The sequence below is a fragment of the Podarcis pityusensis genome (assembly GCF_964106645.2).
Source record: "Podarcis pityusensis genome assembly, chromosome: 14".
Lineage (NCBI taxonomy): Eukaryota > Metazoa > Chordata > Lepidosauria > Squamata > Lacertidae > Podarcis > Podarcis pityusensis.
Genome location: NC_138039.1, coordinates 50,044,967 through 50,072,938, shown reverse-complemented (window position 1 = coordinate 50,072,938; position 27,972 = coordinate 50,044,967). Strand labels below are relative to the sequence as shown.

At 41.7% G+C, this 27,972-nt stretch overlaps 1 protein-coding gene and 1 long non-coding RNA gene across 6 annotated transcripts in view; one reads left to right on the top strand and one right to left on the bottom strand.

Annotated features, from left to right (window-relative positions):
* The window catches only part of LOC308462872, a 33,127-nt gene extending 21,787 nt beyond the window's left edge, over positions 1–11,340 (top strand). Inside the window, exons 3-4 of the long non-coding RNA XR_013979396.1 lie at positions 8,123–8,171; positions 10,341–11,340. This is a non-coding gene — a long non-coding RNA (uncharacterized lncRNA). The remainder of the gene's footprint in view (positions 1–8,122; positions 8,172–10,340) is intronic.
* Positions 1–27,972, bottom strand: part of RORA (RAR related orphan receptor A) — a 368,537-nt gene that overhangs the window by 18,604 nt on the left and 321,961 nt on the right. For 4 of the 5 annotated variants that reach the window (XM_080980773.1, XM_080980777.1, XM_080980774.1 and 1 more), the window contains 6 exons: positions 21,408–21,493; positions 12,894–13,035; positions 11,352–11,747; positions 7,509–7,630; positions 3,915–4,047; positions 1,814–1,921 (listed from right to left, as the gene is read on the bottom strand). In XM_080980773.1, the coding sequence (XP_080836899.1) occupies positions 1,814–1,921; positions 3,915–4,047; positions 7,509–7,630; positions 11,352–11,747; positions 12,894–13,035; positions 21,408–21,493 (987 nt within the window). The remainder of the gene's footprint in view (positions 1–1,813; positions 1,922–3,914; positions 4,048–7,508; positions 7,631–11,351; positions 11,748–12,893; positions 13,036–21,407; positions 21,494–27,972) is intronic. The other variant, XM_080980776.1, reaches the window with a different exon arrangement.

The following is a 27,972-nucleotide window of genomic DNA, read 5'->3' as shown; positions in this document are numbered from 1 at the left end:
TTTTACCATGACAATATCTATGCGTCTGCTTTCCATCACCGTAATTCACACAATGAGGCAGCAACAGCATGTCCACGCTAAATCTCATGTCATCTACATGTGTTGGATGTGCAGTCTGATTTAAGTAGCCTCACAGTCATGACACAGCCCTGGGCCCTCTGAACGTACATATAAGAACATAAGAAGAGCCTGGTGTATGATGTCAGTGGGCAGCATCCTGTTCTCACAGTGGCCACACAGATGCCTCAAGCAGGACCAGAACACATGAGCCCTCTCCCTCAGACCGTGGGATTGCTGCCTCTAGGCATGGAGTAATATTAAAACAGTTGAGCAGGACAGATGATAGTCCTGTTACTTCCTTGCACACGGAGTACATGCATTTTAAAGTGGGTACAGTGGTGCCCCGCGAGACGAATGCCTCGCAAGACGAAAAACTCGCTAGACGAAAGAGTTTTCCGTTTTTTGAGTCGTTCCGCAAGACAAATTTCCTTATGGGCTTGCTTCGCAAGACGAAACGTCTTGCGAGTTCTTGCGAGTTTGTTTCCTTTTTCTTAAAGCCGCTAAGCCGCTAATAGCCGTGCTTCGCAAGACGAAAAAACCGCAAGACGAAGAGACTCGCGGAACGGATTAATTTCGTCTTGCGAGGCACCACTGTACAAGGCTTGTGTGTTCAAATTGACTAAAGTATCTGAATAAATGAGATGTCTTAATTATATGAAAATTAGCCATTTTCCAATTGTGTCTAATAAGCAGTTCCAATATTTCAAAGGCCAGCATAGTTTTGCACCAAAAGAGCACAGAAACTACTTTGTGTATTTCTTGGTCTTAAAACTCACAGAAGGGCTCCTCATAGTCTCCATTATTCTCCATAAAAAACCACAACACTTGGTGTCACAAGCAGGACTGAAATCTTGGTTAATCAGCCCAATATGAAACTTCCAGAATTCATTAATGAAAAAGAAAAAGAAAAAGTACCTTATGGCACTAAAGAGAATTCACGTAAGCAGTGCCTTCAGCTCCCTTCCCCATGCTCTACACTGTTATATCCAAGTGTCATTGAATCTCAGTGTTAATTAGTTAATAATTCCAGGCAGTTCTTCACTGCTGTACTGTCAACATCCACTTGCTGTTACTTCCAGATATATTTAAGCTCATTATATAAATTTCCAAATGCTTCCCAGCATGAACACAAAACTTAGTAATTATTAGATTACAACAATAACAGGGCTTCACTTTGGGAATCTTTTAAATGCAAAGGTAGGGCTTGTGTCTGACGTGGAAGCCCCGTACAGGCATGTGAGAACTTCACAACAAGGAACTTATTATAGGAACTCAGTTGCAATCAAATCTGATATTTTTTTCTATTAAGGAAACTATATATAATTTTTGATTAATGGTAGAAAAATAATTGGAATTATCTCTTTGGAGGACATAGCTCTTGGTATAATAATAATGCAGCAAACATTTATTGTGCTCTTATTTTGCAGCTTGCACTATAGAGTCCAGATGACATGTTTTCTAGAATGCCTAGTGAGCTTCCCACTTTGAACTCCAAAGTGTTGAGTAATAATTAACAAGCTGTAGTCAAAAAGTATAAATGGGTCTAGGCTACCCTTAGTTTTTAATCTTTTGAAAGGACAAAAAGTACATTATTAAAAAATACAGAAGGTGTAACTTATTTAAATCACCAAAATATCCTTAATGAAAAATCTGTTAAGTGATTTGCACACAATCCATTTATTATAAGAAATTAATTTAACCAAATAGTTATTTTTAAAAGTATGTTTTCTAATTAATTACTTCATTTCCTTACCTAATGACTTGAATACATCGGGGCTAGCATATTTGCCATCGAAGTACACTGTGTTGTTCTGGGAGTCAAAGGCACGGCACATTCTGATAAATACAACCTCTAAAGACCCTATAACCAAAGAAGAAACAATTTTACAATTGAGACTAAGAAACACAGTGGTTCACAAACAACTGTTCTTATCCCATGTCTTTCTTAAATAAACAATAGACTGTACATCTTCTTAAAATATATTTCTAGCTCACAAATGAGGTTTATGTGCCCTCAGAAAACAGAAAATAAATTATATCTGTTAAGCCAATTTTATGACTTTGAATATACAAAGGTGGTAATAGAGGAATATGGCTCACACACTGAGCCAATTCAAAAGTAACAATAAACCATAATTTAGCATTATAAGGATAAACTGCAGTGAGTCTTATGCTTGTGTATCTTCAGTGCTGCTCCAAGAAAGAGTTTGGAAGCCTTTTGCTTCCCTGATAGATTAACCACAGCTTGTCATGTCATCCAAACAATAAATTGCGGCTAATTTTTACTGTGTTTTGTTGACACAAGCCAGCTTCAAAGCATGGTTTTAGAAGATGACTTGTTTCAACAAACCATCATTAAGTTTAATCACAGCTCTGGGCTTTGGTGTAATGCTGAACTGTGGCAAATCTAAAAGGGAAGCAGAGGCTTCCACTCTCATGGCTGCACTAGACATGGAGCGGGGCGTGTACGACCTCAAGGCTTGTGTGTATGACCTCATAAGTGTAAAACATTACAGGGCCAGTATTAGGTAATGAAAGCTTTGAGAAAGCCCTTGTCCTGGCAGAAATATTTGAGTGGCTGACGCAAATAAACATTCATTCATTCAAGCTCATGTTTGAACCTCGAATCTTTATTTTAAAAAGAAAATATTTCAGAAACAGAAAAACAGGAGGGGCACTGGAAACCCAAAAATAAGAGTCAAAGCCTCAAAATGATGTTTGTTCTAAGTACAAAATATGTTGGAAAATATGGAATTTCCAACCCATTTCAACATATTGTCTTCAAGACAAAAAAAAAGTTCCACTTATTGTGCAGTCTGTTCAGAGAAGTCACATTTTAAGGTCCCCCCCTTTTTTGCTTCAATTTTCTGCACAAACCAGGTTTCTTTTAGTTGTGCCCCTCTAGAAAACTGTGTTCTTGTTTCTGTTTAATGCCTGGGTTATCTTAAAAAATATTTATTTATTTAACAAACAATTTATACTGTTAAGCGATTTACAAGAAATATCACAATTAACAATAAAAAAACTGTTAAAACAATTTAAAACATTTACAAATTACAGTATTTTTCGCCCTATAGGGCGCACCGGCCCATAGGGCTCACCTAGGTTTTTTTGGGGGGGGGGATAAAGAAAAAAAAATTATTTCCCCCCCCAGCTGCTGCGCTCCCCGGGCTTCGGGCTGCAGGCAGCTATCCGCAAGCCTTCGGGGCCCGCAGGAGTTCCCGCCGGGCTCCCCAGGCTTGCGGAGAGCTTCCTGAAGCCTGGAGCACCGACCCCTCTCACTCTCCAGGCTTCAGTGAAAGCCTGCATTCGCTCCATAGGACGCACACACATTTCCCCTTCATTTTTGGAGGGGAAAAAGTGCATCCTATAGGGCGAAAAATACGGTAATTAAAATTAACAGTAAAAGATATTAAAACAAAGTAACATATATGTGTCTGAATAGTTTGGCCTTAAAAATGTTTTTAAACATGTGCCAAAAAGAGTACATCAAATGCGCCTGCCTAATGTCAACAACACCACCAACAACACTTTATCGGTATTAGTTCTCTTAGAGTGATTCTGGAATTAACTTTATTAATGAAAGAAATGTGAAGGCACATGCCTTACGTTCAAGCAACAAGCTATTCCTCTGACATCTTCTACATTGCCCAACATTGGCCCATGATTGCCCAGGACTGAACTGTACAACTTGTTGGCAGTATGATTATGTAATGAACGAAGCATTAAACATGTTTAGGTGAGCCACAGTTTTGTGAAATACACTTTTTATAATGGAATTACAATGTTAAGTAATAAAATGTGCACTTGACATTTATTTTAAAGGGTTCAGTTTTGCCCCCCAACCCACATACCTGCTTTTAAAAGCACAATTTGATCATTTTGACACAGTTCCATAAAGCCATCAATGCGTTTGGCAAACTCCACCACGTACTGTATTGCTTCTGTTATTTTCACGGCACACAATTGCCACATTACCTCCCTCTGCTGTTAAAGACAAAAAAGAGTGCTATTTCCAGACTTGCTAAACCTTCTTAAGGGAATAAGTTTTGTTTTTTTAAAGCAAAGCATTAATCATTAATCTGTACAACTGATTGCCTTGTGATTTGCCTTGTGATTGCCTTGTGATTTGCATGTCAGGCTGTGTTCCCATTTTGTATTTCAATTTGTGATACGTGTGGTATGGCAATTCAAGGGGCTTATGGCAGTTTTATGCCTGCCTACAGTTTTTCTAATGCTATACTAGACTATAGATATTAAAGGCGAGTGCTACAGAGAAATAATAACAATGACTAGTTTACATAAAATTTACAATTTATGTTTTAGTTTACAAATAGGCTCTAAGAATGACATTTTAATAGTAAAACATATCTTGGATGCTTGGGTAAAACTCTTGTTCATTTCAGTGAGAGTTCTGTGTAGAATTCTACAAAATGTAGAACATAGAAGCAAAATTCACACTCTGCTCAGCTTCTTATTTAAACATCAGAAGTTGTAAGTGGAATATGTTTTACAGGCGTCCCCCCCCCCCCACTTACGCGCAATCAACTCATGTGCAACTGAGTATTTGCTTAGCACCAGGAACTAATTAAATAATTCAATTCAAACCCGGAAATGGCAGGAGATAATTGGAGAGTCTTCGTGGCTTGCGAAGAGACCCTCCCCAAAGCCTGAATACACTGGAGCCACAGCTGGGCTTGGTTATGCTGCTCAGCCTCCCTGCCTAAGAGCTGATGTGCAGCGTTGCGCAGCAGCAGCCACATTCCCACACACCCTCCTGCCTCCTGCTGGCCCCAGTGCTTCAATTCTAGTTGTGAATATTTTTGGAATCCGTATGTTTGGTATGGATTGCAGAAAGGGCATTTAGAGTATTTAGAGGGTGCTCCCCACTTCACGCAATTTCACTTATGCACACAGGAGCCCAGAATGTAACCACCACATAAGTGGGGGGATGCCTGCATATTTATTACAACTCATGAATCATTAGCATATCTCATGTGTGATTAGTGTTTTGAGATAAAATATTCCTTAATCCCATTGAACAATGTTTCTTTTGCCAATAACTATCGGCTGTCTCTAAAATTACATTTTGGGAATGTGCTCTAGTGATATCTGATGCAAAATATTTTTTACTCCCCCATTTGAGGTGTAATAGATCTAAGGCATGACGGATCTTGTGATATTGTATTATTTATGCAAATATACAAAGCATTCAAAATTAGAAATAAACTCTATATGGGTTTGAACCTTCAACAGAACTTAAATAGCAATGCTAACCATATGACGTTTTACAAGGATATGAAACTGAATACTGCTTTCCTCCTTCCAAATTTGTCAGCGCATTCTCTTCTTCTACCATAATCATATAACATTATTATATAGGCTTCAGATCCATTTGCCCAGTGCTCCAAAGTATAGCTGTAAACGAAGGCAAAGGACCAAACCACGCAGGTGCATATTTGCTAAACATGCACTCATCATGTTGGCCATAAAGCAGAATGGGGGAGTTTGCTTTGATCACTAAATGGAATGTGGGGTGGTAAGAAGAAGGAAAGTCCATTTAGTGATAGACACCCCCCAGCCCCACTTTACAGTCAAACTGGCAGCAAGAGGTTGGCAAACACATTTACATCTGACATGGCCCAAGAGAATGTATTCCATCCACAAGAAGAATCACAACCTCTAGAGGCGAGCATGAGGAAAAATAAATATACATATCAGACTGATAGCATTTTCTCTAGGGCAGCAAATCAATACTTTGTAAGAAAATTATTACTACAGTAAGTTTTCAACTTACTCAGGGGCTACCCAGGTCAAAGCTAGCTAGTCTGTCATTCTGTGTTCGCAGGGACCAAGCAGATACCCATGGGAAGACCACAAAGATGACGTGGGACCAATAGCTCTTTTCCACTGGTGCCACCCAGCATTTGGTACTCAGAGATTTACAGACTCTGATCCCAGAGGTAGCTCACAGACATAGTGATTAGTATCTGTTAATAGCCACACCCTCCATGAATTTCTTTAAACCCGCTTTGAAACTGTCCAGGCCATCACTATATCCTGTGGTAGCGAACTCCACAGTTTAACTATGCATTATGCAAATAAGCACTTCCTTCTGTCCTGAATCTTCCCATGTTGTTGCTGAAAGGAGGTGTATACACTTTGAAAATAAAACACACCTTCACTTATCCATGATTTAGCCAGAAATAGTTATAAAAATGATGCTCATTTCTAAAGTGCTTTCATATGCCTATGAAAGAGATGAAATAAACGCAGAATTGCAAAGTCCTTTGAAGGTATAAAAAGTAAAGGGGCCCCTGACCATTAGGTCCAGTCGTGGCCGACTCTGGGGTTGTGACGCTCATCTCACTCTATAGGCCGAGGGAGCCGGCGTCCAGCTTCCGGGTCACGTGGCCAGCATGACTAAGCCACTTCTGGCAAACCAGAGCAGTGCACATAAACGCCGTTTACCTTCCCACCAGAGCGGTACCTATTTATCTACTTGCACTTTGACATGCTTTTGAACTGCTAGGTTGGCAGGAGCAGGGACCAAACAACAGGAGCACACCCCGTCGCGGGGATTCGAACCGCCGACCTTCTGATCGGCAAGTCCTAGGCTCTGTGGTTTAACCCACAGCACCACCCGGGTCCCTCACCAGACCCTTTATTGAGGACAATGGTGAACATATAGCTTCAAACCAGCATAAGCATTCTGTGAGAACTTTTTGCCCACCTTCAGATACTTTGGGAGGTGGAACAACTTCAAAATCTACCCAGAGTTGAGGTTAAAGGACAGCAGCATTGTGGAGATATTTGGGGAGTTGATGTTTGTGACCAAAAGGGGTACATTTACATGTAATGTTGAATCATGTTTGGGCATTATGTAAATGAGTGTGGAGGAGGCTCATGTATAGCAGTTAGTAACTTCTGATCCTTGTCTGCCTATTCGGACGAAATAAGGATTGGAAATTGCTAATGGCTGCATGAAAGAGGAGCTGGCTGCATGTGAGTTAGAGGCTTCTCCACACTTATTCACGTGATACCAAACTGTGGCACCTGAATAAACTCTTACAGCTTCACACCAGCTCAGGTAATACTTTTGTGGACTATAGATGCTATCTCCTGTTATTGATCTCTTGCTGCGGTGGGTAGAGGAAGTGTACAAATAGGCCCTTTCTTTCAATGCTGGTTATCCTGAGGCTCAGACAACATGTGGTGTTGCATGAATCTTTTAAGAACCCAAAAAACTAAACAGTAACCACTGGGGGGGGGTATGTTGGAAATAGGCAGTACAACTCTACACACACACACACACACACACACACACACGAAAATCATTTAAAACTGATTCGCAGATTGCACAAAATGCTGTAGTCCAAGAAGTGTTTCAGAATGGGCAATTTAAAAAGCGCTGTGTGCTATTTTAGCATGTTTACCAAGATAAATACCTTGCTCTGGTAGTTCTCAATTTCTTCCTGTAGAAAAGTTTGCCATGTTATTTGCTGCAACTCCTCCCTCAAGTACTGGCAAGTTTCCATGTGTGATTTGGAAATGTTCTGTGCGAGATGTTCTAAAACAGAATGAGCAAGAAGTGGCATGCATTAAAAAAAAAGGCCATCCTCAACTTTCATTGTACATGTTCTGTCTAGCCAATCATTAAATTATAGATGTTTTCAACACTAAATTTGTACAGTGTTGAAATGGGATTCTAACACCCATTTCCATTTCCTTTTATTTCCATTTTTTTAAATTATCACTGATTCTCATCCCTGTAGGTGAGTGGTTACTAGGTTTGATCTGGATTCTCAGGAGATTATATTGGCTAAGTCAGTCTCTCAGCCTCAACAAATGAACACAGAAAGCCGCCTTATTCAAGAGTCAGATGATTGGTTTATCTAACCCAGTACTGGCAGTTCTGCCTTGGGGTGGTTCCAACTAAGTGTTCAGAATGGAATTTCCATGCTTTGTTTACTCGATGTTTTAAGGGCGTACACATGATGCTATCATTCAATCATCATCCTGTATTTTCCCTATTTTTTTCCTGTTTTTTCTCAAAATGCAGAAAGTCTGCCTTTTTAAAAAGTGAACTGGAAGAAGCAGAAGCTCCACAGGTAAAGATACTTTCTAGCACCACACTCCCAACTTTTTTATATGGGCATTTATATGGGCAATGACTTTATGGGGAAATGAACAAATTAATCATAACATTTGTGGTGGATGACATTTTTTTAAACCTTTGTTCTTTTAAAAAATATTTTGGTTACCACTCAAAAGCTTCTCCATCTCTATTTTCTGAAAATGAAAGAAATGTGTAGTGCTTTAGCACCTTCTCTTTCATAAAAAAGCTGGGAAATTATTTAGATTTTTTTTTAAGGCTCATAAAATGGCACCACACAGGTTATAGTGAATGTACGCTGAGATGCAGGTGACCCTTTTCACAGCCGCAATATTCTCTCCACTTGAGTGGCCAGAACATAATGTGATGCACAATACTCCCAATAGTGTGGAAAGTCAGCTGCAATTCTGCTCATAGCTTACAATGGAAGAACAATGAATGGGCAGCACTTTGGGCCATTTGTCTAAAAGCAGACCCTCCAAGGTCTCAGTATCCCCCCCCCCCCAGCACCAGCTACTAGAAACTCTTTTAACTTGAAATTCCAAGGCAAAACTTACAGTATTAGAAACTATGTGTTCTACTATACGTTTTGAGTAATGGTCCCTGCTCAGCTCAAAAGGTATGTGGTATTAACAGCACTTCACTCAAAGGGTTATTGTGATACTTTAAATATTTTCACACCTATCTGCTATTATCTCATTCAATTTTTCTTTGGAAGTCATTCTATGCAGCCGAAAGACCAAAGAGTCTTGTGGCACCTTGAAGAGGTGGGTTCATGTATGATATGAAATGTAAAACATAGGTTTGAATTCTGATTTCTAACTGGAGTCAGCTATTTTTTTTGCCTATGTATATATATGTATGTATGTATATATATATATAGCATCCAGATGTCTCGGCCAATTAGCCAACCTGGTCAGGGATGATGAGAGTTGTTCATAACATGGAGCTGGGAAAGGCACTTTTATATAAACTGTTTCTGGGTAAATAAAAAAGCTTTTTGACACATTACTAAATATTTAATGAAACGAGGGCACAAACCTCTATAATTATCATTGCAACAAGTCAATGTTTGTTTACTGAAGAAAGTCCTCACAGTTTTCTACACATGCTAGACATGAACAAGTGCACTTTTGAGGAAAGCACTCATTAATAAAGATCTGTGAACATACAGTGATCTATCATTTCTTGAAGATAAAATCCATCTGTGTAATATGGATGGATAGGAATTCACAGTGCTTTCAGTTTTTCTAGACTGGGCTTTTAGTAATTTTCAAAAGTTTTTTCCCTATATTTCAAAAATGACACGGAAGTATAGGCTAACGAAGAACATGTACTATATTTCCTTGAATGTAATGCACACCTTTTTTTGGCCAAATTACGTTGTGAAAATTAGGGTTGTGAAAATTAGGGTGCCCATTATATTTGATGGCGTATTTACATTTGCCAGCAAATACTTTTTAGTTTCAAGGTTTTGAAAATTGAGGTGCATATTAGATTTGCCGGGGCATTAGATTCACGTAAATAAGGTACTTCCATATAAGGTCTCTCTTGCCCACTAACTGTTTCTTTTATTTTCATCCCAGAATATGAGAAATAAGATTTCATTTTAGTGTAGAATAGGAGAGTGCTACTGCTACTTTGATACCAAAAAAGAAAAGCACAAAAGAGGGATGGGTTGGTAAACTCTCCACTGCTCGTCGTGCACAAGTTGTTCTTAAGGCTCTTTTCACACATGACAGATCCTTTTCACAACTCCCGACAAAGTGGACTTCCTTTAGATGTTACTTTGAGAGAGAACCACATCTAACTTGTCCTCAGCACGTACTAGATAACTGACACCACAAATGGAGAAAACACAGTTTTGAGTTACCCAGATTTACCCTGGTGAGTTGCCAGTTCTGGAGCTCTTAAGGGTAGCAGACAGACAGATCTAAACTTCTGGAGTGCAATTCTTTCCAAAGTTTTTATGTGCAAGCCCAAGTAAATGAATAGGAGCTGTGCAGGAGTACAACAGTAAGTTACGTCTCATTTTAGTAGGAGAAATATTTAGATTTTTCACATCAGACACCAAATAGTCTTGGGCTGATGCTTGTTTCTGCTACCAGTGTTTTACATTTCATTGCCATTTAACTTATTTTTTTCTGCTTTACACTCTTGGCAGGTATATGCCACCTGAATATCACAGTTCATGCATCTGATAAAACGGACTTCAGTCCATGAAAGCATGTGCTGCAAAGAATTTATTATTCTTTAATGTGTCAAAACACTCTTTGTTACTTGGTAAGTTAGCCCTCATTATAAAATTATTACTTCCCAATTAAACATGTGCTTTACATCATTGTTCAGCTATACACTGAGGCTGGCTATTTATTAACTAAATTAATGAATAAATACTGTATGCTCTGGTCACCTATGGGGAGGAAATCATTATACTGTAATCAAGTGCAAAATTCATGTAACTTACCATTGTTTAGTCTTGCAGATAAACAATATACCAGCCTTGCTAAATTACACAAACTTTGTAATGGGTGTCTGTGATCCAGATCCAGCATAGTATAGAACAGTCTTTCTCAACCGTGGATCCCGAGAGGTTCCTGAATTACAACACCTAGCATCCCTGATCACTGTCCATGCTGGCTAGGAATGATGGGAGTTGCAGTCCAACAACATCTAGGGACCCCAGGTTGAAAAGGGCTAGAATAGCAGTTGGACTGTTGAACAAGGATAAGAGAGGCCAGGATTAAAATCTCCGCTCCAGCCATTAGGTTCACTGGATATACTTGGGCCAGGCACTCTCAGTCTAGCCTACCTCACAGGGTGGTTGCCAAGGATAAATGAGGCAGTCCTTGAAGGAAAGGCAGAATAGGAATGGAAATAATAAATACAATAAAAAAAACCTGTTAATCATCTCAGGTGACTGACTAACAGCAAGTCTGGTTTATTGGAATTCAGACCTAGACCAAGATTATGGACTTGATGAGCCCCATCAGTGCTGCCTTAGTCAAGGGGCAATGCACTTCCAGAAAGAGCAGCCCTCACAGCTACAGCCATACACAAAACACAAAAGGTGACATGTAGTTTCAGTGATGAAAAGCCACAAAGTCATTGTTCTTAATCCAAAGGATAGCTACTAAAGCAACTACATGGAAATTTCCCCCTCTTTTGTTATTACCTAATTCTGCCATGGACACAGTAGGAGAAGTCTCTCCATTTGTAAAAGAGCAATAAGGAAAGAAGCCCGATGCAGGTGTGTAGTCACATATCGGTTCTGGTTTGATTCCATTAATATCAAGCCCCGACTGATCTGGAGAAGGCTGTATGTCTAAGTAGAAGCTGCTAACGGCAGAGTCTGCTTTGCTACCTTCAGGGGTATGCCCATCAATGTAATTACTGAGGTCATCATGCAGTTCTGTGAGCCCATTGGTAGTGATATTGTATGTTGGCGTCAATGGCTCTGCCTCGCCGGGTTGCTGTTGGTGATCTCGCTGTTGTTGCTGCATCCGGTGTTTCTGCACTTCTGCATACAAGCTGTCCCTCTGCTTTTTTGACATTCGACCAAACTTTACAGCTGAAATATATCCATAAGCAATATGTTTTATCACCACCAGCTGCAGCAGTAAAATGCTATGTTAGGACACATCATATGTAAGTCTTGGGTAGCTACTAAGCAGTTCACAACATCACTACAACACACTTTTGCTTGATCCTACAGGTGAAGTCATATATTAGAAGGTGAGAAGTTAGGTATTATCCTATTGGGTCAGCCTCTTGAATAGGTAAGTCATGTGTAATATACCGTATTTTTTGCTCTATAAGACTCACTTTTTCCCTCCTAAAAAGTAAGGGGAAATGTGTGTGCGTCTTATGGAGCGAATGCAGGCTGCACAGCTATCCCAGAAGCCAGAACAGCAAGAGGGATTGCTGCTTTCATTGCGCAGCAATCCCTCTTACTGTTCTGGCTTCTGAGATTCAGAATATTTTTTTTCTTGTTTTCCTCCTCCAAAAACTAGGTGCATCTTGTGGTCTGGTGCGTCTTATAGAGTGAAAAATACGGTGCTTAGGGCATGTATGAGCAATAGAAGAATTTAAGGAGATGTCTTTTAGGCAAACAGTCATCAGAAGGGCAATTTTAATAAGAAAAATAATGAACATGATTAGATTTCAATCATAGGGGCAAATATATTTAATTTGCATAATAGTCTGTTCCATATTTGGGCTTCCTTGGTGCAAAATGCAGAGTTTCTTTTACTTAAGAGAAGTTATAACTTTGATGTTGGCCTGTCATCCAAGAGAGGAGTATTTAACCCTTCCTATGGTGACACTGACATCTCTTAGCAGCAGGATTTCATAGTCTCTGTACCAGTAATGGGGGAGGAAGAAGGCGGAGGGAATATAAAGATTGGTTGGAGGAAGAAAAATACAGGACACCCATAATGTTGTATGAATGGAATAAGGAATGTGAAAGAAAATTAAAGTAGAGCTGGCCTAGTGACACCAGTAAGAAAGGCAGGCATTTACTCTGTGTGTAGTGTGACTGTGTAAGCAGCAGAAAACAAAACCCTGGAAGCCACCAGCTGCATCAGTCCAAAGTAAATTCAGTGACTTATGAGGCACAGTATATTTCAAGACAAATATTTTAAGAATGGGATGAGCAAGCAGAAAGCTAAGGAGTGTCGCACATACAAGACAGCTGACCTGAACTAGTAAAGCTCACCATCTCGAGACATCCCCACAGCAAGGCATTTCTGTAAACGACAGTGTTGGCAACGGTTTCTACTGGTTCGATCAATTAGACAGTTCTTCTGTCGGGGACAGGAATAGGTGGCGTTACTTTGCTGACTCCTCCTGAAAAAGCCCTGTAGCACAATGACAAAATGCAAGAGGAAGATTTATCGATGGCTGAATCCAAAGTGGTCGCACACGACACTTGCATTGAAAGGACACCTTGCTTCAGCTATATTCTTATCGAGAAAAAACTACTATAATCAAGAGTATATTTTTCATTCCATTTTGTTACAAAATATAAAATACTTCACAATGTATGATTATATATTTGAATAAGTTCAGTAATAAAAATTATTTCAAATACATTTTATATATAAATATGTAGGAATAATATTAGAAAATGTTAGCGCATTTCAGCTGTATCCAAATGAGGGCTGGAGAACCCATATCTTTTCTCAACTGGATGTCTCCAAGTACTTGATGAGAAATCCCAGTTTTTAAGAGATGAACGTGATTTAAAGAGGCATTGTTTCCCATTGTATACACACAATTGCCCCAAAATGATTCTGTAGGACTTTGAAACTATACAAACAGCAGCAACCTAAAAGAGGCAAAGCAGAGATAAGCTTACAGACACCACTGCTTCTTCCTCTTCCCTGTCATGCTGCTGTTAGCAAAGTCACTTAAAATAATGCAGATGGAGTCCAGAGAGAAGTTCTTACTACAGAAACTGAACAAAATGCTGTATAATTTGAGGAGAAACACAGAGGTTTAGTCTCTCTTCCCTCATGCCTTCTACATAGCAGGAAGACATATTCAACTCAACCTACTGAGGATAAGCTGCCTCAGAACTACACATCTCATCAGAGCACACGTTACTGCAGTCAGGATCATGCCACTGACTGGTTGCTAATTGACATCTCTCCGTGTCCCACTCATGGCTAGTTGCCTGTAAGTAACCCTTAGGTTGCACACCGAATTATCTCTGCTGTTGCACTTCCAGCAGTTGCTTTCCCCCTTCTTGCCCACAGCTACCACAAAACAACTGGCCTTCTGGATCCCTTTCCTGAGGGCCACACACCTCCTTCAGACACAGCTCGCTGCGCCTAAAGGACAGGCTCCCAAGTGTGTCCAGCCTTAGGGGTGGCAGACTGCTGAGGATCAGGGGAGAAATGAACTGACTTGTGAAAGGTCAAATCCAGCGACAGCCACAACACTGTTTTCACTACCAGAGCTGAGAGCAAAACCAGATTTGATTGGGACTGACAAATATCTGACCAATTTAAGGGTATTGTGTTTTCGTTTATGCAACTATAAATACTGAAAACATGGTATGAATGACACACAAATCAGCAGTGGTTTAGGTTGGAAAAAATACACACCGATAATGCCCCCAACAGATTAAATCTTACAAAGTGTGCCTTTCATTTCCTGGTCAGTCTGAATGAACAATTTCTACAAAAAGCTAAATTTAATGGCATTAATGGGAGTTTTCATAAAACCTATTAATAGCATCAGTGAAGTGTTCTGTTAGTTTCCTTCCTCAAAGAAGAAATAAATAAATGTTCATCCATGTCTTGTGAGTGGCAGTTAATGCTCCTCTCACCACTGGTTTCTGAGCCTGCCAGAAACTTGAACTACTAAGCTCATATTTTGTCTTTTGACAATTTTCATTTAATGAATTGATTCCTACAGTTCATTAACATGCCCACTTCTGTATACACATATGTCTTAATTAGCTGCTCATTGGCTGTTTAATTACAAGAAAACAGCTGACAGCTGCCTTGTTGCATCCTAATGACAGACACTCTGGAAGGGATACACACCAGTCTGTGACAGCAAAGATTTATTCATAATACCATGATTTATTGCTAACACTTACACATTTCCACGTATCATTACACTTTGCAATATTCTAGTAATTGCCAATTAGGAATCAGAGAATTGGTCTCCCCTGGCCACCCCCACCCCCCAATACCCTCTCATTCTTTTGCATTTTGTAAACTGAACTCACTGAATTTATTTTTAAAACAAACAAGAATCAAAAACACACACATTCTGACTGTAGAAATCTGGGTTCTTGCTCTCATAAATTTGGGATTATATAGCAAATAGTTTTTAAGTATTTTACTCAGAATCCTTAATTCCAGGTGGGTGGAACATCAGTGACTGTTTATTGCTGTGATTCTGGAGCAGTTTGCTTCAGTTTTGAATGGTCTTACTCTTTTTACTAGTATCCTAGCTTTTGTCAGGCATTCAATATGTATATGTGAAAGGGCTGTGAAGGGTTGTATGCATACAGTCATCTAGGGGTTAGGACTAGGCTGTCAGTTAGAGCCCCTTCACACATGCAAGAATGCCTTGTGGTTCACTATTGTGAGTTTAACCTTTACAAAACAAGTGTGCACATTTAAGTAATATCTTAATGTTTTGATAGTTAAGATAGCCAAACAAACAAACAAACAAAGTATGCACTCTTACTTAAGAGCATAAGAAGTGCCTTCCTGGATCAGACCAGAGACAGTAACCGCTCCATCTTCTTCTCACCTTCTCGCACAGCTGAGTGGCTGGTTTATTGTGACTTGAATCTCTGTAGGCAATAGCCCAGCTGAAAGTTTCATGCAGCGGATGGGCCAAGTAGATTGCCTATGCATCTCTTATTCTTAATCCCCTTTATCCCTGGAGCACTATCCATCAGATCAATATCCATGGGATTGAAACCCCCAACTGGAAGAGCATTTTTTCCCCTGGCATGATTGTTGCCATAGACCAAATTCCAGGCATGCGTGCAAACCATGCAAACAATAGACCTCCCACACCTCGTCTCCAATTTCAGACACTGTGATATAACGGAATATTGCGATGTTTAGGTGCTGGTATATCACAATGTTGAAAATGAGGTATTGCTCATCCCTAGTCTGCTTTTAGTATACCTAAAATCCTTTGCTTATTAGGGGCTACCCCACATTTTGTTCAAAAAATTGCTTTGCAGAGGTAACTACCATAGAGTCAACAGCGTAGCAAGCTGCTGGGGCACTTGGGGCAGGGCGTGCCACCCATGGGGACGGGCAAGCTGGGGCAGGGCTGCTGAGCGGCAGTGTGCACGTAGCCTGCAGGGTGTCTGCTCACCGCCTCCCCCTCAGCCTCCCTCCAGCAGGTGACACAATATGGCAGCTCTGGCCCCTGCAATCACTCGGCTGAGGAGGTGGCGGGTGAACTGCTTTTTTGGGCAGCGCGGTGCCTGCAGGTGCCCCAGCCACTGTATCACCCCCAGGAGAGATGCCGTGGCTCCGGTGCGCTGCAGGGCCAGCATGTAACAGTTGCATCCTTCTCGGCCACCCTCTAGCAGCTGGGGGGGGGGCGCAGGAGCTCAGCACACTAAGAGCCCAGCCCTGGGCTGCACTGCTTTTGAGAGCGGTGTGCCGGGCTCTGGGGTGCTTGGACTTGTGCTTCACTTTGGGCTCCAGTGTGTTGCCCCCAGGATAAGTGCCGCCCAGGGTGCCCTGCCCCCTAGCTATGCTAGTGCATAGAGTTATCACAATTTTCAAAAGTAGGGGGTCCATGGCTTGGCTTTTGAAAAATAGGGGGTGCTCAGTAATTCACTAATTGGGAAACACTGATCTAACCTATGTAGCCAGGACCTGATAAACTTGCTGTGATTGACATAGTGAATAACAAGCATACACCCCCACGCCCCACATACAATCCTGCACATCTATAATGCACTAGACCACAGGAAGCATTAAAGTCTGTGGAAGTCTTGCCAGGGAAAGGCTGGAGCAGGGAAGCATCACCGCTGTGATAACAAGGCACTCCTGTTCAGAAAGAAGTTTCAGGAGAGCAGTGAGGGAACAGACTAGCCCAGGTGGCGAAGCTGCTGGGAAATCAGGAATCAAGGAAGAGGCAGAGGGCCTAACTCCACAGTACATTAATAGTGGGATTAGTCAGTTTTTTATTATTTGTTTTTTATTGGCCGTCACAATATAAATCACAAACAGAAAGACAGTCCAAGAGTTTGTTAAACATAAATTTTTAGAGCTGCAAATTGCATTTAATATGGCAAAGCTCCCAAAATCATTTGGACCTTTAAATAAACCCTTGGCAGTGAACATTTTTAGTCTTATGAGGTCAAAATAAGTAGCACATAATCTTCTTGCTGCTCATGCACATAAAGCCGCCCTATAGGTAGCTAGATCTACATCAGTCCCAAATCATCTCATTTTGAAATCATCTGACTGACTTAGAAAACTTTGTAACTTTGAAATGAATAGTGAAATCTGTCCCTAGGTGAACTGTATAAGAGGCAGTACAGGATATGCAATTTATTTGATGTGGCTTGATCAGCATACGTATCTTCTGGTCATCTTCTGGTCTGTTAAAGAGTTTACTAGTCAGATATTTAAATGCTAAGCTGAGTAAAACACATGTCTAACAGGAAGAAAAGTTCTTTCCAGCAGATAAGCAGCCCTTTTATAGCTGGATTTAATTTTAATATGCCAGTTTAATTTTAATTGACTTCAAATATATGCAGACTTTTAAAGTCCATTTCGGCATCTTCAGCAAAAATTGCATTACTGATCTTCAAGTCATCAATGTCCTAAGATGACCGTACAGGGAGAACTGCATAACTCAATATCAAACTGCTACAACATGCGCAGTCTTCTCTATGCTACTGTTCTAAATGTGATTAGCAACCGTGTTATGGTTTAAAACAATTAAATACCAGGTGTGGCGGTGGGAGAGCAATCGCAGCACAACAGGGAATTTGAAGCCTTCCCTCTCAGTGAAAATCCCCCTATCCAGCAGCAATTAGCATTAAAACAAGCCTTCCACTGATCAGATAAAGGCAGCGGCAGTCTGGAAGTGGCAGAAACTGTGAAGCTTACCGTCCTTTGGCAGAAGAACTTTTCCCTGCTATAATGCCTAAAAATTTGCACAGGAACGCACCAAAAGCAGCAGAACAGAATCAGACAGGAGGATGTACAACATTTTAAACAAACAAAATCTGGGTTCTCATTGTGTAAGCTGCAGTTAATTTTGTAAACTGAGCTGCAAATTTATTTTATTCGCCTCTGCTGGAAAATATATATTTAATGTGTATTTTTGGTGTTTTTAATTGTAATCATGCATTTTAATAATGTATTTCATCTCATTTTGTAAGCTGTCCAAGGAATGTGTGTTGAAGGATGGCCGTACAAGTAGTAATAAAGTATTTTATTTTATTTTTTTAAGTCAAAGATATGACTGGGACAAACCTTGTTATGTTGAGTTTGCATTTTGCACAATTTGTATACGGTGTCTGTTTGATAATGTGTGGTTTGCTATGCCTAATAAAGGATCTTGATTGATTGAGAGTTTTTTTTAAAAGTACTACACGGAGCAACAAAAGTACTGAAGGTCTTTACAAATTTTGAGCAAATTTGTCAAAGAAGAAACCTGCCAATTCAAAAATTATTTTCCCATGGTTATTTCTGTTAGAATAGCAATTAACTCGTATCACTTTGGGAAGCAGAATGGCTTCAATAAATCTTTATTTATTGCAGGAATATGAGATGGATTGTGGAAAGTGAAGGCTATGTGGACTTAGGAATATGATTGAACTGCTCTCCACTGGTCATGAAAGTGTCAGCCAAACAAGCCTGAAGAAGATATTCCATAACCAAGACCACCACTGAAGGTCCCTGGGAATGTGGAGGTGCCCTGAGAAGGATCTCCACCCTAGATCTTGCTTTTGGGGCATATTCATAGAAGATAATCATAGAATTGTAGAGTTGGAAGGGACCCCAAGGGTCATCTAGTCAAACTCCCTGCAATGCCTCTGCTTAAAAACCTCCAATGAAGGAGAGCTCACAGCCTTCCGAAGGAGTCCGTTTCACTGTCAAACAGCTCTTGCGGTCAGAAAGTTCTTCTTTCCTGTAACTTGAATCCATTAGTTCAAGTCCTGCCCTCCACAGTGGCAGAAAACAAGTTTCACAGACTTTCAAGCACCCAGGTCTCAAACACATTTAGGATCCTCTTTTGTATTAGAGAGCACTGTCTGAGGAGGTACTAGTAAATATTGTACCCATGTTTTTTACCAAACAGACCAAAACTGCAGGGTTGCATGCCTTCTTGAAAGCAGTTCCAGACCTAGATTACCAGAAACCTGTCTGGAGCAAAGGGGAGGAGGGTGCCCCCTATTTATTCTTAAAGCTCCCTTATGTGCGTGCATTTTTTCTCCCTAAGATATAAATTGTAGATACGTACAATAGTACTTAAAACGGGTCCTGCATAGACTTCAGCTGAGAGTTTTGCTTCTGTGCAAAGGCTTAATAGTAGTAAAAGCAGGAGAGGGGAGAGGAATGTTCATAGGAAAGCTTCTGAATTTGTATTTGGCTCTGTGCTCTCCATATCCTTTTTATAAAGGAAGAAATACAGTAATGGTCAGTACTGTTTGCATAGTTTTTAGGAAGCGAAACTCACAGGGCCAAATTTTACTGAAATCTCTCCCTGGAGAGAGCACAAGATGGAAAAATCACAACACTGTAGGAGAACATGAGCCAGTGAAGCCCCCTGAAAGAAGTTAGAATTTTGAGACCCAGTTTAGGTTAAAAGAGAGGCTATATAAGGGCCTCTCCATACATCCTTTTTATTGCATATTCATAATCGTCTGTGCTCATTGTGATGCTGTTGAGGCGGCCATATACAATTCTGATTTCATAGAATGACAGAATCATAGAACTGGAAGGGATGCCAGGGTCATTAGTCCAACCCCCTGCAATGCAGGCGATGGCTATTCAACCTCTGCTTCAAAACCTCCAAGGAAGGAGAATCCACCACCTCAAAAGGGAGAGCGCTCCACTGCCAAACAGCTCTTACTGTCAGAAAGTTCTTCCTGATGTTCAGTCAGAATCTCCTTTCTTGAAGTGGTGGGTTCAAGTACTACCCTCCAGAGTAGGAGAAAACAAGCCTGCTCCATCTTCCACGTGGCAGCCTTTGAGATATTTGAAGATGGCTATCATATCTCCACTTTTCCAGGCTAAACATACCCAGCCCCTTCAAGTGCTCCTCATAAGGCCTAGTTTCCAGACCCTTGATCATCTTGGTTGCCTTCTTCTGCACACGTTCCAGCTTGTCAACACGCTTGCTAAATACTGGGGCCTAGAATTGGACATGGTATTCCAGGAGTGGTCTGACCAGGGCAGAATAGAGTGGTACTATTACTTCCCTTGATCTGGACACTCTACTTCTGTTGATGCAGCCTTGAATTGTGTTAGCTTTTTTGCTGCTGCATCACACTGTGGACACGTTCAGCTTGTGGGCCACCAAGACCCCTAGATCCTAGCAGAGTTTGTATTCCAGCAGATATTGGGGAAACTGAAGACTTCCTTTCTCATTTTTGAATATTTGGTAATCTGCTCTAGGAAGGCATCATCCAAGACCTCAGTCTGACTTGATGGTCAATCTGCTTTCTATGCTCCAGGTCATGGATTTCTTCACAAGTGTACACATATTTTACATATAATGCTACTTCTCCCTTTCTATTTGGTCTATTCCTTTTGAAACACTTATACCTGTCAATTTCTACATTTCAGTCATGAGTCTCATCCCACCAGGTTTCAGTACTGCCTACCAGGTCATATTTGCCATCCTGTATTAAAAGCTCCAACTCATCTTCCTTGTTTCCCATATCTTGTGCATTTGTGTAGAGACAACTGAAACCATGAGTTGTTCCCTCCAGCTGCTTCCCTCTTGTAGTTTCCTGCCCTTTAGTAGGTTTCTGGAGCACCACCTCAGTTTCCTGTGCATCAGTGAAGTTATCCCCCATACCAGGTGCTCTTCTGTCATCTGTAATGTTGTCTCCCTCCCCCTCAAGATCTAGTGTAAAGCTCTCCTGATCAGATTCTCAAGACTCTTGGCAAACACATTCTTGCCATTCTTGCCGTGAGGTGCAGCCCATCTTTTGCCAGAAGTCCTTCCTCAAGGAAACAAGAGACCATGATCCAAGAAGCCAAACCTTTCCTGATGACACCACTTTCAATACTGTTTGTGCCCGCATAAGTGCTGGGGCAGTCACACCACCTAATTTCCAATCAGTGACTATCCGATAACTTCCTGCCGAAATCCAATTCATTTTTTTGTCCTGGTTTTGTTGTAATTTAGGCCCTCCAGACAGCAATGCTGTGGTAGCAGTGGGGAAGCATCACAGAACAAAGAGAACAAATCCACCACTAGTGGACTATTATTTTGACAAGAATATGCTACAGAATACACCCACAAGAAAGCATCAGTCTAGAGGGACCCTAAGTTCCTAAACAGGTACCTATTTGGGTCTTTAAAGCTATAAGAACAATGTTAATTTAGACAAGTGTCCTTTAGTGGAGAAAAACACAACAATGCTTTATTGATAATTAGTGTCAACTAGCAAACATGTAATCTTGCAAAAAGACACGTTTCCAAGTCAAAGATTGAACACATTTTTTTGACTCTCGTATATAACTTTTTAAATATATATAAAGCTTACCTTACAGCCCTCACAGGTAATGACACCATAATGGATTCCTGATGATTTGTCTCCACAGATCTTGCATGGAATAATTTCAATTTGAGCTGCAACAAAAGCACACAACCAGTTAATTATATTTTCTTTTAAACACCTTAGAAAAGCATTCCCTGATCAGCATTTGTACAATGAAAACTAATAACCTGCTCAACATTCTACCACATTAACTATTCATTGCTGAACTGTGAGGGTCCCCCTAGGGCCTTGTACTAATTTATGGTTACTTGTTATATAATAGCTTTCAGGTTATTAAAATGGGTCATTTGAGAAAGTACTTAAAAACTCACAACGTCAGATTTAGCATTTTAAAACCAAGAGGCATTGGACCCAAGAGTTTCTGCTTTGGCCAAATAAAAAAAAAATGCATTTCATCACATGGCAAGATTCTGCATACAGCATACACCAGTTGTCAGCTGGCCCCCGCCTGCCTTGGGAGATAGCGGAGGAGTGCGTCTTCAAAGGGGAAGTCAAGCTGTTGGTAGGTTGCGGCGTCTGCTGTGGCGGCAGAGGCTGACGTGAGAGAGACATGCTATGTTGCAGCGGAAGCAGATGAAGGCATCCAGTTGTGCTGCTGCAGATGCGCCATGCCTTTCTCTGTGTGTGTGCTCCTCCCAGCGGTTATTTCTTCTCTATGCATTGCCATGGACTTGGCTACCTGTCTCCAGGCGCTGAGATCATCTGCAAGGGATTCCCACATGGCAGGATTGACGTTGCCAGCTTTCATGTCACATTTGCAGATATCTTTGTAACACAGAGTTGGTCTGCCAATTGGCCTGCTGCCAGAAGCCAGCTCCCTGGGGATCCTGCCATCTTCCATTCTGTGGACATGACCAAGCCAGCGTAGACGTCACTGAGACAGGAGTGCAAACCTGCTAGGGGTGTGGGCTTGGGAGAGCACATCTTTGCCTGGAATTCTGTCCTGCCATGTGATACCCCAAATCCTCCTGATGCAGTGAATGTGGAAAGTGTTGGTTGTAAGTTGCCCACAACTCATTTCCATAAAGCAGCATGCTTAACACGCAAGTCCGGTAGACCTTCATCTTGGTTTTGGACATTAGCATCACATTCGCCCATACCCTTTTGGTGAGGCAAGCCATTGCCATAGCTGCCTTGTCAATACACTTGTCCAGCTCAGTGTTGATTACAAGATTGCTGGTTATGGTGGAACCCAGACAGTCAAAATTGTCTACCACTTCAAGTGTGTGCTCATCAAAGCTGATGTGTGGGGTGCTGGTGGCATCCTGGTCTTCATCAGACTGCTGGTAAGATCAAACTCCCTGCAGGCTTGGGCAAAACAGTTGATGGGTCTCTGTAGAGCTTCTTTGGAGTGTGCTGTCAAGGCAGTGTCATCTGCAAACAACATCCTTCGGATAAAGATCCACCACACTTTTGCCTTGGCATGGAGATGTGCCAGGTTGAACAGAACTCCATCTCTCCTTGTATGGATGTATAAAGTAATCTATTGCAAGGCAATTCCTGACACATTTAAAACATGCACGTTCATTCTTTGGCAAAAAATTAAGATGCAAAAGTAACTGCCTAGTTATGGTCACCACAACAATATGTCTAGGCATGTTCCCCCCCACAAGATTACGAATCAAATGATGACAAGATGAGGGAGCTAGCTGAAGATAGAATAAACGCTGTGCACAAAAGACAAATTCTTTAAAACAGAGAAGCAATCAAATGGGAAAGCAGTCTAGAAGAGATGTGACTGCAGTTTCATTCTAGCAAACGTGAAAACCAATCCTCTTTTACAAAATTACAGGGGGTAATTTGCCAAAACCTGTATCTTTATAAGTTTCTGAACAACTTTGCATAGATAATTTATTTGGTTCTTTTTGCAGTTTGTGGTATTTGAAGGGTTGAAACCAGCCATACTGAAACAGGTCATACAGAGGGCTCAGTGGGACTTAAATTTAGGCATGTAAAGGACAGTAATATCCAGTGAACTTCATGGCTGAGTGAGGCTTTGAACCCGGGTCTCCCACATTCTAGTCCTACAGGCACTCTAACCACTATACCACACTGGCTCTCACTAGGGTGAACCTTTTCCTTTCAGTCTGCAAAATCACAGCTTCTGTGAGAGGAGGAGCTGCCAGTGAAGGACATTGTCTCATTCTGTCCATCATGCCCACATAACATGATTATTTTTTAAGTTCTAATGTTTTTATTTCTGCAAAGGAAAGCACATCCCTGTAAATGGTGCAGGAGAACACACAAATATTTTAAAAAACTAGGGTGATGCTCTACCATTTCTTTAAAAAAATCCAGCATTATAATATCCTTTAAGACAGGCATATCCAACTTGAAGTTGGCTGTAATCTACGATCCAATATAAAAACTGGCAGTGATCTACCACCCAGGGATGGGTGCAGAGTGGGTGGGTGATGGCTGCTTCTCCTGAGGGGGCAGGGATGGGGGCAGGGTGGGCAGGCAGGCATTGGCTGCTTCTCCCAAGGGGGCAGGGATGGGTGCACTGTGGGCAGACGCGCACTGACAGGGCAGGGGTGGGTGCATGCGCAGCGTCAAAATAGCTCCTCCCATCGTCTCCAGTGGAGAGTGGGTGGTGATCGACTAGAATTCATTGCAGGATCTACTCGTCGATCGGTCCTGACGCGTTGGACATGTCTCCTTTTAAGAGATGTGGTGACAAGAATTGGACACAGTATTCCAAGTGCAGCTGCACCATAGACTTGTATAAGGCCTTTATGATATTTCCAGTTCTATTTTCAGTCATTTCCCACAACCTGGGTTAACTTCTTAATTGAGCTATCCACTGGGACCCTAAGCTTGGTCAGCCACCACCAGCTCAGACCACATTAGCATATATGTAATGTCAGGATATTTTGCCCCAGCATGCATCACTTTACACTTGTTAACACCGAACTGGATTTACCATTTTAATACTCATTCACCCAGTTTGGAGAGATCCTTTTGGAGCACCTCACAGCCACTTTTAGTTAAAAACTACCACAGACTTTGCTAACTCATCTCCCAGAAAGGCTAGACTTGGGTTCAGAAAGCAGGCAACACACTAGGACTGGATGATGTCAGGTTTTCACCATTGCAGTGTATCCCCAGCTTCTCCTGCCCAGCCAGTTACAAAGCATGCAACTGCAAATCTTGACTTGGGCACTAGGTGGCAGCTCTGAGCTGCAAAAAGTGACTGGCGACGGGTTAATTTCGAACACTGCTTGCACTGCTTGGAGATTTGGGTGAAATGGAACAATAAGTAAATAATCCTTTCCTGCATGCCCTGCTATGCTACTGCTAAAGTTGTGTTGTGGTCTGCAAAGGGTTTCTTCCAAAGGGTGTCTGGTGTCCTTTTCCCTGGCCAGCTCCACAACAGCCTGGGGTCACAAGTCATCTAATTAAACCCATGCCAGATGTTCCTGCCCCTACTATTTGCCTTGTGAATGCAAATACATGTTTCTGGTCTGATGAGTGTAAAAGTGCTTGCTACTTTTCCTTTTAAAAAAAAATCAGGAAGGGGTAATTAGGGTGTTTTTCCACTTATCAGTTTCATCTTTTGCATGCAAATAAGTGCTTGCTCAAATCTTTTTCGCATGCAAACAAGACACAGTGAGAAATGCAGTGTCTGTTCAAAACAGGACATGGCATAGATAATGACAGAAATTTCCAGCTTTGTTTCGCTTTTACTGAGTTAGAGCTAATGGGCCCAAGTCCACCCACCCAGGCTCCTCCAGAAATGAGCACAGATTGCAACGCACCACTGCTTAGTCAATCACACCTCAATCAAATTGGCTTGTTATTATTGAAACAGTAACATTTTCCAAGCTACACTGAGGATACATGAATTGATAAGGCATAAATAAACATATTGCTTGTGTACTGTGTACTGCATATGAAACTTAATGTACCACTGGACAAGTTACTGTAGTTCTATGTTGTTCTCGTATTTACATGAAAACCAATAAAAGTTATTTGGAAAGAAATATAGCTTCATTCTAGGTAAAATAATAAGGATAATATAATGTTAGATGAAAATTAGCCTGAATCCTAGTTCCAATATGCCTAGTTGGAGTATAGGCTTATTTCAATTCACAGATTTTTTTCCCTAAACATATATTTACAGAGGCACTCTCACACTAGAATTCTTAGTCTTTATGCAAGGGAAATCATCAGATTCTAAAGGACCCACTTGGAGTATACGGCTTACTCCTGACAAGGAGAGAGATGCCACCAGCCACTCACCCTCCAAGCAAACCCTTACTTTTTCTTCAACAGAGAAAGACACTAGACAATAGAGCTGTTCTCTTAAATACAGGGGGAAAGTGGCCAGATATAAAAGACAGAAGAAAGCAAAACCAGGTCCCATGTGCCTGACTTCGTTCTGCCTCTCTGCTGGACAAAAAAAGCAAGGCACCAGGGGACTGAAGGAGCAACAGTCTTCAAAAGAACTACCCACCAACAGAAACATTTAAGTTAGTGGTTAAACTGTGGTAGGGTTGGGGGAATCCACACAAGTGCAGAAAAGCACAGGATGTGGTACTGGGCTCAAACTCTTAGCTTATGAAGGTGAAGATAGCATGAAAATGCATGGGCAGCAATCTGCAGTGCCCAAATAGCAGTTGAAGGGAATTTCCTGGTGAGGTACATTGATGACCAGCCCTAATCCTTTGCCTCTCTCCCCCCATGACTACTTTAAAGAGAAGAAAGGAGAGATAAATTCACTCAAGCATGTTGTGGGATTCAGCTCTTTTCAGTGAAGAATTTGGGTTATCTTTCCACGGCATTGTAATTTTTATTTTCCCTTTAGCTCTGTGTACAACAAGCTAAGTGAGCTTAGCTATCCCTGAGCAGGTGCTCCAGAAGTTTGCTCAGTCAGTCAGTCTAGAACAGGAGAGCGTCTCATAAAGTGCTGCAAGACTTGGCTCCTGTCCTGGAAAGCACTTAATCGTACACTCCAGGCATGCACCGAATTTTATTTACGGTTTGAGCTAATCATATGGTTAGATTGAAGCATTAAGCAGATTGTTATGTAACACCCACTGGCCACACAAGATCGCTATGCTGGAATGAGGAATCAAATATCCAGGGCCGGACCAAGATATTTTGACACCTGAGGAGAACCACAAAATGGTGTGCCCAGCCAGGGAAGATGAGGTGACTAAGATCTACATCGGGAATAAGATGGAGGAAATCAAATGAACATTACCTGATGGCTGAAGTGGAAACCAAAGGCTGTCATGGGAGTGACAGGGAAGGGGTCCACTCTGAATCATGCTGAGCGGGTGCAGACTTCAAAGGGCAGCCCCTGCCATTTCCTCCCTAGGTGTAAGAGGAGACCAACCGCCAAGAGGCTGCAGTAGAGGCAGCATTGGAGGCGGAGGGGGGCTGCTGCCAAGGAGGTGGCAGCTCTGGCCTCCAAGGAGTGTGTTGCAGCCATCATTGTGGCAGTGGTGGCAGCAGCAGCAGCAGCAGCAGGTGATGCTTGAAGGACAGATCTGCTGTTCCTGTGGATCCTGCCACCTAGGGCGGTCACGTCACCTTGCTTCATGGGTGGACTGGCCTTGCAAATATCAGACCACAACTAGATCGACATGCAAAGCCATCATGCTATTCTTTGTACAAATTCAGTCTCAGGACTGGGTCAGGACCCACCCACCAACCCACCCTCAAAAATGTACAAATGGAGAGCTACATCTACAACAGCAGGCAGCGAAGACTATGTAGCTCAGGTGACACAAATCTTGTCTTGAGGACAACCTTAAAATAAAGTTTAAAATACTTTAAACTCTCTCTTCATTACTCACGTTGTCCTAGAGCAGGGGTCGGCAACCTAAGGCCCATGGGCCACAACCGGCCCACGGGGGTTGTTTAACCAGACCCCGAGCTGCCCCCGAACCGAGCCGCCTGCTCAGCGTGTCCCCACGCACTGTGCTAAACCAGCGCAGTGTGGCGCGGGGACTCACTTTTGCGGTGCTGGAAATTGCATCTGCGCAGATGCAGAAACCAAAAATTGCGTCTGTGCAGACAGATGCCAGAAATCGCAATCTGGCCCACAGAGGGATCTCTGCTGGAAGAGGCCCAGACAAAGTAAACCTTGCTGTTCTAGGACCAGGCACATCCCCATAATCTTCCTCCATCTCTTCCTTCTCAATTTCACTGTTACCTTCACTGGAGGTAGTAGCAGAACACATAAGCCAACAAAAGCTGTTGTCCTAACAGCTGATACAAAATATCTCATGCATATGGTAGATGGGACAGCCTTCAATACAGACGCCTCACCAACTTCAGAATCTGTCATATTTTAACAGCTCTCGTTTGAAGATTTGCCTCCAAAAGAAAAGCAGCACTTGCCATGAACATCCACCAGACCCAGAAAGCACCATGAGAAGTTGTCACACAAGGAAGCGATACTGATGGTGACACAAATAAAGAAGACGGGAGAAAAATCTGACAGTCATTTGGAAAGCAGTTTGTCTGGTAGCACAAGAAACTTCCAAAATAAGAAGGGATATATTCATAAGGAATGTTTGTTCAAATCTGGGATGGTCAC